The sequence below is a fragment of the Anabas testudineus genome, chromosome 21 (genome assembly GCF_900324465.2).
Source record: "Anabas testudineus chromosome 21, fAnaTes1.2, whole genome shotgun sequence".
NCBI lineage: Eukaryota > Metazoa > Chordata > Actinopteri > Anabantiformes > Anabantidae > Anabas > Anabas testudineus.
In genome coordinates this window covers 760,879-772,890 of record NC_046629.1, presented here as the reverse complement: position 1 = coordinate 772,890, position 12,012 = coordinate 760,879, and the positions used below count along the sequence as shown (strand labels likewise).

At 42.1% G+C, this 12,012-nt stretch overlaps 1 protein-coding gene across 1 annotated transcript in view; it reads right to left on the bottom strand.

Moving 5' to 3' along the window:
• Positions 1-12,012, bottom strand: part of ttn.2 (titin, tandem duplicate 2) — a 195,467-nt gene that overhangs the window by 97,175 nt on the left and 86,280 nt on the right. Inside the window, exons 98-106 of the mRNA XM_026376595.1 lie at positions 10,247-10,297; positions 9,724-10,119; positions 9,319-9,597; positions 8,636-8,905; positions 8,396-8,535; positions 8,170-8,296; positions 2,154-2,293; positions 1,909-2,035; positions 318-460 (exon numbers count right to left, since the gene is read on the bottom strand). Coding sequence (XP_026232380.1) covers positions 318-460; positions 1,909-2,035; positions 2,154-2,293; positions 8,170-8,296; positions 8,396-8,535; positions 8,636-8,905; positions 9,319-9,597; positions 9,724-10,119; positions 10,247-10,297 — 1,673 coding nt within the window. The remainder of the gene's footprint in view (positions 1-317; positions 461-1,908; positions 2,036-2,153; positions 2,294-8,169; positions 8,297-8,395; positions 8,536-8,635; positions 8,906-9,318; positions 9,598-9,723; positions 10,120-10,246; positions 10,298-12,012) is intronic.

The following is a 12,012-nucleotide window of genomic DNA, read 5'->3' as shown; positions in this document are numbered from 1 at the left end:
CCTGCAGCTGTTAAAAATAACCCTGCAGAAACGCTTGCAGGGCAGAACAGCTTTCCTGCCTGCGTTATCTCAAAACTGGGATCGAATGCTCTGCTGGAATCCTGAACCTCCACCAGCAGGGCCTTATATGAAGACAAGCTGAAGATGGAGCAGCCTGGTTCAAAGTAAACTGTACATAAGGAGAGGGAAACCCCAGACCAGAACCACCCGGACTCAACAGGAACTGACTGTCAATTGGTCATGTGTTTCAGGACGTAAATCCCTGTTTGGAGTACAGAAAGACTAGTGAGGACTCACTCAGGTGTGTTAGGACTTACTCGGTCGCTTGGTTCCAGCTTTGTACCCCCCAGGAACCACTCGACAGCAATGCCTTCATATGACAGCTCACATTCGAACGTGGCGGTCTCCCCAGCAGTCACGGTGACATCCTTCAGAGGCCTCTTCAGGCCGATCACTCGGGCTTTGGGTTGGGGAGAAGACATGGTTAGTCCCCCCCTAAACAGGTCAGTATATCCAAAAATCCCCAGAGAGAAACGGCTAATCCTCAGTGGCTAATCCTCATGGTGTGGTTGAGCTGAAGGCAGGCCGCTGGAAGCCCTCAGGATAACTGAAGCCAGCCACCCTGAGACTTGGCACTGGGGGGCTGAGCTCATTACCATTCGACCTGCCGTCAGATGTGTATGGCCGGTACAAACCAGAGACAGATGGGGTCATGCCCTCCCCCCGCCAATCACTGCAAACTTGCTCTAGATAAGGCATGTGGCTTCTAAAATAACCGAGGGTCCCGATTGGCTGAGAGCCCACATCTACCAAACTCATCAGGGGCAGCAAATCTGCTCCTGTCAATCACCAGCCTGAATTTTTCCTGGAAACGGAGAATGTGGAGCTCCTCACAGGAGGTACTCATGTCACTCTGCAGAAAGTGACAACGTGATGGTTCAGACGCTGCTGTTTCATAAGGATGACTTGTAACGGGTGTTTTTGTACTGCAGGCCCAGCTCGGATCCAGTATGTTTATTTGGATCAACAAACCGCATCAAGTATTTACAACAGACTTCCTCAAATGCCTGATTTAAAGCCCCTTAACAGCCAGTTAAAGACGTCTGGCAGAGTAGGTGACAGCCAGCTGAGAGCTGGACTGTTTAATCAGAGAGCTTTCAGCCACTATCTGCTCTGATAGAGCTACTTCAGCAGACTGAGGGGGGCTGGCTCATCCAGCTGTTTAACATGATATCTGTCTAAAGGAAAGTTCTAGATTTCTGCAAAAAAGGCAGTTTAATAAAATCCACCTCCGTAAAGAGCTTCATGGTTCCATGGTTGACAGTTTTGTTGGCAGCTCAGCTGTCCCCCTTTAAACTAGAGAGTAAACAGTTTGATGGTTTGCCTCTCTTCACACAGTACATCAGTGGAATTATTTATTCTTTTATTTAAAAGAATTCATTTAATGGAAGGGGGAATGACTTGGTAGGATGGTGGTTTTGTTTTCATGCTAATTAATGAAATTCACCCAAAACGCGAACCGCCCTCTGAACTAGATTTTGTTTCAAACCAGCCTCGAGAAGCCAGAACTGAAGCAGTTTTACCTGGACAACAAAATCAAGCTGGTTTCCTACAAGTAACATTGGCAACATGATCTTTCACATTTCTTTTTTGTATATGTACTGAAAACTAATTAATGAATTTTTCTTGTTTGATTATGTCGTTATGTAGTTTCTTTCTGCTGATATGAACTGTCAGCCAGGAAATACACACACAAAACAAAGTGCTGCTATTAAATCAAGTCAAATACAGACACTGTGCTGGCATTCATGTTCACTACAACAGGCAGTTTTATTTATGGAATTGTAACCAAAATCTAAACATTATTGTGAATGTCTGTCAAGAGGATGAATTTCAGCTGCCAGTTACCTTTGACCCTGAGCTGAGCTGAGGATTTGGCATTCGCTGCCCCGAAGTCCACACTTCCGGCCATGCCCATTTTGCAGTTGAATAGGGTCAATGTGTGTCGGGTTCCCTCCTCCTTGATCTCCACATCCTGAAAACAATCATCCACATTTTCATCTAATGGATTAGTGTTACTAATGTTACTGGACTAGTGTTTTTTTTTTTAAGGTAATGATGCATTTATTATTTGTATATTTCTTTAATCTTACAGGAGATGGATGGAGTGCCTCTCCCTTCAGTTTCCAGGTGGCGTGAAGATTTTCCTCTGAAATCTCAGTTTCAAACTTGGCCGTCTCGGTCTCTGTGACCTCCACACTGTACAGCGGGCGAACAACCTTGATGTCACGCTCTGCAGAGATTTAACAAGACTTTAGAGAAAACCAAGCAGAAGATCTCAGAGACCCCAGAGACCATGAAATGGAAACAGTTTCCCATTGTTGTATACAGTGAAACAGACAGAGTCAATGGAAGACATACAATGGACATAAAGACATTTGAGCAAGCAGCTGACGCTCTCATTCAGAGCGACTTACAGTTTATGCAAAAGCAGAACACCTTGAATTCACTCTTGACCATAACCCAATCCTCTAAAACACTTCCCCTAAGTAAGTAGAACTGAATCACTAAAGTTTACTGACACTTTGAAAAAGTTAAGGTTAACTGAAGTGGGAAGTAACAATCAGTATTATATGCATGCCTTGAGTTGGATAACAAGTAATTCTTGCCTGTGTGCTTTGTTGTTATTTTGATTAGATATCTGCCTGAAAAAATGTGCATTGTTTCCTGTAAAATTTATAAAATACTAATGTAAAGTAAATAGAAATGTATAAGAGTACATTAATATGACTCCATGAGAGGAGAGACTACAGCATGAAAGTTAGAGTTCTCTCTTTGCTTCTTTGGATTCTTATTAGTGTTAACATATATGGTTATGATGATGTCCAGGATTGGATTATCCTCAAGCTGTGATAATAAGTGACCAACATTACAAACAAGCACATGAGACATGTGATGAAGGATGGAGGGGTGATGACCAGCGGCACAAACAGAGTCGGGATTTTGGGAAACAGCGGTGCCAAAGGCCTGTTTCCGCACTCCTTAGCAGGGTCTGGAGAGGGGGGCCCGGATCGCTGCAGGTATTACCTTCGATGTTTAGGTGTGCTGTGGTTTTGTCGGTGCTACAGTCGCAGTTGTACACGCCCATGTTGCTCTTTGTCGCCTTCTTGATGACCAAAATGCGCTTCTTGCCATCTGATCGGAAGACAATGTTCTTGGAGGGAAATATTTCATTACCGTCTTTAAACCATCTGACCTCACCGACGGCCTTGCTCAGCTCACAGGACAAAATCACCTCATCCTTCTCAACAGCAGTGTAGTTCTGGAGCTTTACTGTGAAGTACAGGTCGCCCTCTGCAAGAGGACATAATTTTTAAAGCAATAGCATTACTCCTGTTAAACTATTGTGCACTTTTGACCTTGAATGTTTCTCTTATTTGAACAGGAGTTTTGAAAGGACACCATAGAACCCTCTGTAGTAAAAATAAAACTACAGCTTTACATGGGAAAGCATGGGAATACCCCATAGTGAGATCATGTTTTCTGTATTTCCAGGAATTCAGACGATGATCTCATCATTTCTGTAATCTTACATTGGACACCTTGAAAAAACGTTCATAAAAATGCCACTAACCGAGCACAGTGAGCATGGCCTCTGATGTCTTGCCCAAGGCCTCGACTTTGATCGTGGAGGTGTCATCGATGGTCACCTCCTTGAAGGCCAGTGTGTGGACTTTCCCATTCTCCGACATGTGCACCACCTTGCTGGGGTGCAGACGGATGTCGTTTCTGTACCAGATGACTGGAATCTTTTCATGAGAGAGTTCCACGCTGAACTCTGCCGTTTCACGTTCTTTCACAGTCACATCTTTAATTGGCTTGATAAATTCGAGGCGAATACCTGACAAGAAATTATATATATATATATGTATATGTACATATATAAGAGGAAACATACTGTACAAAAAGGTCTCAAGGGAGAGAGATGCAAAACCATAAGATTGTTGTTTTACTATTTGTTTTTTCTGTGCTTGACTTGTTCAAGTGACGGAAATGGATGTTTGCCTGAAGCCTTTTGTCAATAAATTTGATCAATAAAATAAATAGGACAAGTCACTAAATTGTCCCTGGAGGCTGCAGTGTTCAACACGGCTCACACAACAAACAATAGGCTGATAATTCAGCTTGTGTAAGCCAATGAAATCTAAAGTGTATCAAGACAATCTGCCTGCAGAAATGTAAACAACTGCAAAATCTGATGGTGGTTCTAGAAAAAGCCGAGTGATCACAAAACATTAAGAATGGACACCATATTTATCAGGGAGGTCTGAACTGTAAAAGGCATATTCACTGCATAGCATGGCAAAAACATGTGGCTGAGGTCAGGGCTATGTGCCAGCCAGTCAAGTGCTTCAAGCTTCAAACTGGAAAAAACATCTGCGTCTTTTGTACATTCGTTAAGACAGTTTAATATTAAATTGTATTGCAGAGCGTTCAGATTTCCATTTACTAGAACTTAGAAAGGATCAAAACAGCAAAAGGAAAGCGAGACCATAATACAGTAAAATATGTGGGTGTAATGGTGTCTGCATATTTTTGGCCACACAGTATTTGTTGAGACATTTAACCATTATTTAAAAAGGCTTTTGGCAAACACTCATGCCATTTACTAATCACACAAATGTATGTATTGTATGTACCCCAATGTACACTTCATTCCTGTCTTTACCTTTTATAATCAGTTTTCCAGATGTTCGCTTATCTTCAGCCTCAAACATATATTTGGCTTCGTCTTCATATCTGGCAGATTTTACAATGAGAGTGTGTTTCTTTCCCTCCACCAAAAGTTCAAACTTGTCATCGTTTGACAGCTCCTGGGATCCCTTCAGCCAACGGAAACTTTTGGGCTCTCTAGAAATTTCCAGCTCAAACTTTGCCTCATCTTTCTCGTACACGTGCACGTCAGCCAGCGGGGTAATGAATGATACTGGGAGCTCTGTTGATTCAGACAGGTGAAATTAAAACTAAGCTGCTTTGTGAAAACGTCAGATCAGTTGTGGTTAAAGAAAGTCAGATGGTGGTGACTGGCGAAGACAAGAACAACTTGAAAATGAACAGAAGACTTTTGTGCTCAAGCTTTTCATTGGCAAAAAAGAAATTCACGAGCAAAGTACTGTGGTGGGATAATGTGTTAGAAGAGTTAAAAGTAGTTTGAAGTGAAAGCTCACCCTTCACTTTCAGGTTAGCAGAACACTTTGCGTTGGCGGCCGTAAACGCCACCTCACCAGTTTGAGGCACTTTACAGTTGTACAAGACCAGAGTATGTTTGGCACCATCCTCCACAATCTCAATATCCTACAGATGTCCAAAAAAAACACCAGTATTTCAAAACAAAACATGACATCTCTTCTTATCTTAACCCTTTTTTCTTTTCCTTATTCTTAATGAAATCTGAATCCTCATCTAGTAAAAATCAAACCAAACAGAGCCATGAGCATGAGAAAATCTGGCAGAGATGATTGTAATAACACATACAGCAGATGGACTGAGGATCTCTCCATTCAGTTTCCACTGGCCGTGGACATCGTCCTCACTTAGTTCGACCTCAAATCGAGCAGTTTCGCCATCAAACACCTCAACGCCATACAGTGGTCGTACCACCTTGATGTGGCGGGCTGATGTTCAAGACAGGGGACAAAATTCTTACTGAAGACATTCAGACATTTAAATATTTAACAACAAAATGGACAATTACACTGACAACAAAACAGACAGCAGACAGATAGAGCTGAAGTGGTGCAAAAACTGAAAAAAGAGTGGGTAGAAGAGGGTGCTGGTAAAGGACAAGCTAAGATGGGGTAGTTGTCTCAATAGAAGCACCAAAAATCAAAAACCTAATCTGTCTTTACCTTCAATGTGAAGCGTTGCTGTTGTCTTGTCTGTTCCACAGTCACATACATACTGTCCTTTGTCTTTGTCCCCAACTTTGTTGATGATGAGGGTTCTGCGTTTGCCCTCAGCTTTAATGGTCACCACCTTGGAGGCCTTGATCTCAGCCTCATTGTGGTACCACATGACATCAACGTCTTTGCTGAGCTCGCAATCTAGAATCACTTTGTCTTTCTCCACTGCAGTATAGTCCTGCAGCTTGACTGTGAAGTACGCATCTCTCTCTGGAATATGAAAGGTTGTGGGTGACTTTACATTGCTTAAATAAAACACACATACAGCGTGTAGAACGCAGATGACACATGACAAGAAACAGAAATGCACAACAGCGAAACAATTTCTCTGAACACAGAAATCAGTGTCTTATAAATACACATCGGGGGTGCTCTGTGGACCTGAACAAACACGACGGACGTAAACAAACTGTGCCAAAAGAGCATAACAGGGGAAAAAGCAGACACACTGGATGAGGACAGGGGGATTGGTGTTTTTGTTTTACCTATGACCGTCAGGTTGGCCATGGAAGGAATTCCTTTGGCCTCAGCCTTAATTTGGCAAGTGTCATCTAGAGTCACTTCCTTTATTTCTAGAACATGTTTCTTTCCTTCCGCGTGAGTGATCACTGTTCTGCTCAGATGAATCTTTGTGTCATTCTTGTACCACGTGACTGGGATGTTCTCATGAGAGAGCTCCAGCTCAAACCGAGCTGTATTGCCTTCCTTCACAGTTTGGTCCTTTATTGGTGAGATAAATTTGAGCCTGATACCTACAGTTGTATTAGTAAAGCATATTCATAGAGTTAGTTTTGAAAAGAAAACCTACCTACTCAATGAATAGAAATATTATAATGAAGTTATTCCTATAGGTTCCGCTAGTTATGCACAGTGATGGAGGTCCAGCACTTACCCTCCACTGTGAGCCTGGCTGTTGAAGTTTTTCCCAAAACCTCGATAGTATATTCATTCTCGTCATCAAATTCACAGCAGTTTATGATCAACATATGTTTCTTTCCATCATCGATGATGTCATACTTTTGGTCTGGAGTGATGATCTCACCCCCTCTGTACCACAAGACCTTAGAGACATCCTTCGTGATGGTGCATTCAAACTTAGCCTGTTTCTTTTCAGGCACAGACACATCCTTCAGCGGGACAACAAAGTCCATTTCGATTTCTGGGTTAAAAAGTGACACAGGTACAGTACATCAACAACTGAACCGAACAAAGGAACACACCACAACCAACAGCCAGTGGCCAGTTTTCTACGCACATGTACGGTACATGAATCCTACCGCTGTGGGGTATTCCCATGAATCCTAAACGCCCTAGCTTCTTATCAAATAAACTGGAGCGCATTGGTTTTCAAACACAAGTCGATCCACATTGGAGACTTCTTCAGGTTGTCTAGGCCATCTGAGCAGATGATCTTCACCTTTATCTTCAGTCCTGAATTGTTTAGAAGCACAGTCTGCTGTGGAGTGTAGCACTTCATGTGATGAAGGGTATATTACTGCCATCAAGGACAGCAACACGTTTTTCCCTGGGATTAAAAAGGTTCCTTGAATTGTGAATTGTGTTGGTAACAAATGTTACCTGTAGGCTGTGTAGGAATCTTCATTCTTCAGGCCGGCCTTCTTTGTACTTACTGGTACTGAGAAAAATCAGCCATTTGCTTCTATTAAACTCAACTAAAGTACTTCTGTAAAACTAAGACAATGTGATTTCATGTCTGGTGGAGTGACCTATCCTTGAGCATGGTGCTGGTGTAATGAACAAACTGGCCACTGTACTTACATTTAACATAAAACATTTAACAACTTACAAATAGACAGTATTTTGACATTGCTACACAAACGTATGTACATATGTCAAATCTGACAGAACAGTAGACAGATTCACATTTTCCACTCAAAAGAACAACAGTAGAACAACAAATACAACACTATTTGGACAAGTAGAAATAATTGGAATCCCACGTCAAAGCACACGTTCCCACGTTCTTCCATTTTTCCTGGGTTGCATAAATCTCACCAGAAAATGGGACAAATGATCAGTTTGACTTCTCAGCCCTATTAAATAAAGATCTAAGGTCTGCTCTCATGTGCTATAAAGCTTTATTTTTTCCCAACAGACCTTATGCCTTTATTTTTACAACTAATGATAAAATGATAAAACCATGATACACTTTTAATTCTTACTATATACCAGGTGTATTTCTTACCTTTCACATTCAACATTGCGCTGGTTATGGCGTTCAGAGCCTGGTAGGACACTTCTCCAGCCTGATCCAACTGACAATTTTTCAGCGTAAGCCTACGCACCGCACCATCCATTTGGATGTCGCATGTCTAACGAATACATTAAAGTCCATTTATATAGAAAAGTTAACATCATTATTGAGAGTTACATTAACACTTATTTGACAGTTTAGATCTATCCAGTCTTACCGGAGATCTGGTCAAAACCTCTCCTTTGAGCTTCCATTCCCCTGGGACATCATCCTCAGAGATCTCAGTCTCAAACATGGCATCTTCCTTCTCAGTCACCTCAACGCTCGCCAGGGGCTTTAAGATCTCAGCCTCCCGTTCTGAGAGAGAGGTTGCATTAGTATTCACAAACTGTTTAAATTGTCGAAATAAGAAAAACATAAAGTAAAGTTTATGAAAAGCTCAAGTAAAAAAGCAAACCTCCTAGTGTTAGCTTTGCAGTGTAGGTGCGTCCTTCCACCTCCATGGCATATTCTGCAACATCATCAGGTTGACAATTCTTGATGGTGAGTGTTAGCTCCTTTCCTTCCTTCTTGATCTCAACCTTGTCAGAAGGAACGATTTCATTCTCTCCTTTGAGCCACTTCCAGTTGGGGGTGTCTTTAAAGAGCTCGCATCTAAATGTAGCAGTGGCCTTCGGCTTCACATGCTGGTCTCTCAGTGGTTTTACAATCCAATCTTTGATGATTTCTGTTGGAGTGAAACATTAGTGAATCAGTGGCCATTGTACCATTACAGACACAACATGTATATAATCGATTATGTAGCCTACTCAATTTGACCAAAATGAGTTTAATCTTAGCTTGATTTCTGTGTTATGATGTAAATAAAAAGAATTCTAATTTTCACCATGTTTTTGCTCTGTCAAAGAAATGGGTATATGAAAAAGGTTAAAGTTCATTTGAACTTTGAACTGGACATTAAGACATTGGATGTGATCTAACACTAACAATACAAATACAACTGGATTTACTGTAACAGAACATCTAAACTGAAGAATCAAAGCAGTCATACGGCGTTCATAATTCCTGCTCTTATCTGTTCAGGTACATAATACTTACAAAGCACCACTATTAATGAATGTTACACAATTTAAGACTCACCAATCACTTTGACATTTGTTTTAGTCTTGACCTCCTCCTGGCCAGCTACTTCACATGAATAACAACCAGCATCCTCCTCAGTGGAGTTTTGGATGGTCACAGCATGCTGCAAACCAATGATATTAATCTGAATCTTGTTTTCCTTTTTCTTCAGGACCACGTCATTCTTCTTCCATATTACATCTCTCTCTTTATTTAACTCGCATGTCAAGTACAGAGGCTGACCCTTCAGGGCCGATGTCTCCTCTTCCAGCTCTTTGATCCATTTCACAGGCAGCTCTGTGGGGAGATAAAAAAGCCAATGAGCAATCTGGAACTGGCCAACACTTAAATACAATTAGGAGCAATTCCATTTCTGGTTCCTCAGAATATTAAATACTATGAAGTTTAAATATATAAAAGTACCTTCAACAATGAGCTTGGCTGTGCATGATATTTCCTTGCCAGCATTCTTGGCCACACAGGTATATTCACCAGTGTCCGACAGCTGGACATCAATAATGTTCAACTTGCGATCTTTGCCATCAGAGGTGAACTTATGCTTGGGACTCTCACGTAGGTTACTGCCATCTTTCATCCATGAAGTGATGGCAGTGGAGGGTGAGACCTCACACTCAAACACAGCTGATGAACCAATAGATTCAGCTTCCTGTAGCACAATGTCCTGAAGCTTCTTGATGAACTTCAGAGGTACAGCTTTGAGCTTAAATCCCGCAAAAGGTTCCTCTGGTGGTGGTGTACCTCTTCCTCCAGGCTTCAGGCCACGGCCTCTGCCTTCTCCAGGGGACGGGGTCTGCTTGGCTGGAGTACACATTAAAGACAGTCAATTCATATTTGAATTCCAAGAAGGACTCTGTGGCATCAATATGAATAATGAAGAACATAATAGGATTTTCTTCAAAAATATTATTGGAATATTAAGACTTACGTTTCAGCCCTCTACCTCTGCCTCTTCCTGCTTCCTCTGCCGGTTGTCCCTCTGTTCAGAAACAATTCAAATGAATCTGCTGTACCTTATTAATGTTATTCAAATATGCTATTACCAGGAGATGTGTACTGTACCTCAAATGTATTCGGAGGTATGAAGTAATTGTTATCATAAATTTATGAAATGACATTAAAATGAAGGCAAAAAAAGATGTCTTATGTTTTCACAAAGATGAAGCTTTTGTGAAGGGATGGAATAATGGACAGGGATGGCAAGAACACATGATGAATGGCATGATACTGAAATGGCAGACAGACAAATGACAGGAAGCAATGAAAATGACCAAACGCACAAAATGTTGTTTAGCAGAAATAGAAGAAAGAGATGGTATAAATCACGTCACTTAAAGATTTGATGAGGTAAAGATGATTTACATGGAGGCATGATAATGGGAATGGGTGGAGATTATTCAGGGCATGAAGGGAGGGTCTGTGTCGGTCGTCACCCAACAAGTTGGGGCCGCCATCATCTCACCTCTCCTCGCCACCCCAGGAACCTCCAGAGCACCTTCTTCTCCTTCTCTCTCCCAGTCCTCTGAGCCGTAACTCTCTCGGGGAACCAGCTCCCAGCCCCAAGCTTCTTCTTCTTCCAGCTCTACTTCTTCCTCAGCTTCAAACTCTTCTTGAAATACCTCCTCTTCTGGCTGGGTGGCAACTTTCTTCATCTGCACAGCTCCAGGAGAGATCTCCTTCACCAGGGGGACCTTCCCTTTGTCGGGCTTTGTTGGCTCTGCAGACTTGCCCTCTTCTGGTGATGGTTTTTTTGGAACTTTTTTAAGAGTCACAGTTTCAATAGAATCTTTTGGTGAAACTGTTTTAGGAATCTTTTTGAGTTTTTCAACACTTGGCCTCTTCTCAACAGGGATTGTCTCTGCTTCTTTAAGCTTTTCCACTTTCGGAGATGGCGTCTTTTTCACTTGCTTAAGCTGTTCCACAGGCTTCAGAGCCACTTCTTCCTTCTTTTCTTTCACCTTTGGTATGACTCCCTTCTTTAACTGCAGAGGTATGGGCCCCTCTGGAACCTTCTCAGATTCCTTAACAGTAGCTAGCAAAGGAGACACCTTCTTCTCTACTGGAACTGTTTCTAGCTCCTTTGGCTTCTCTGGCTTCTTCTCAGGAGCTTCTGGGATCTCAGGTTTCTTCGCTCGATCCTCTGGTTCTCGTTCTTTTGTTTTTTCATCAGGACTCATGCGACTCTGACGCAAGTCATCAGTAGGCTTCTTCTCTTTCTCTTCTGCGGGTTTCTTCTCAGGCTCTGCAGCCTCTTTGGAAGGCTTGGCAATGGGCTTAAGCTTAACGCTTTCTATTTCTTGTTCCTGTGTTGGGATTTTTTTCACCTTGGTGGGTGCTTTAACCTCCTCAAGCTCTTTTTCTGGAGTTTTCTTTTTATCTGCTGGCTTTGGTACCGTAGCTGGTGGTTCTGTTACCTCTGGAGGAGCCTTTCCAAGTTTCTTAGGAGGTTCCTTGGTTTCAATCTCTATAGGCATCCTCTCTCCCTTCTGGAAAGGCAAAGTGTCCCTATCTGGCCTCTCATTCTTCTCTTTCTCCAACTCCTCTGCAGGTTTAACTGGCTTCTCAAATGGTTTTAGTTTGACTACTTCTGGTTCCACTTCATCTAAGGGCAATTTTTTCACTTTCTTTAAAGTCGCACTAGGTGGAACTGCTTCCTCTTCCTTTGGTGCTTTGGGGGTTTTCTTCAAAGAAACC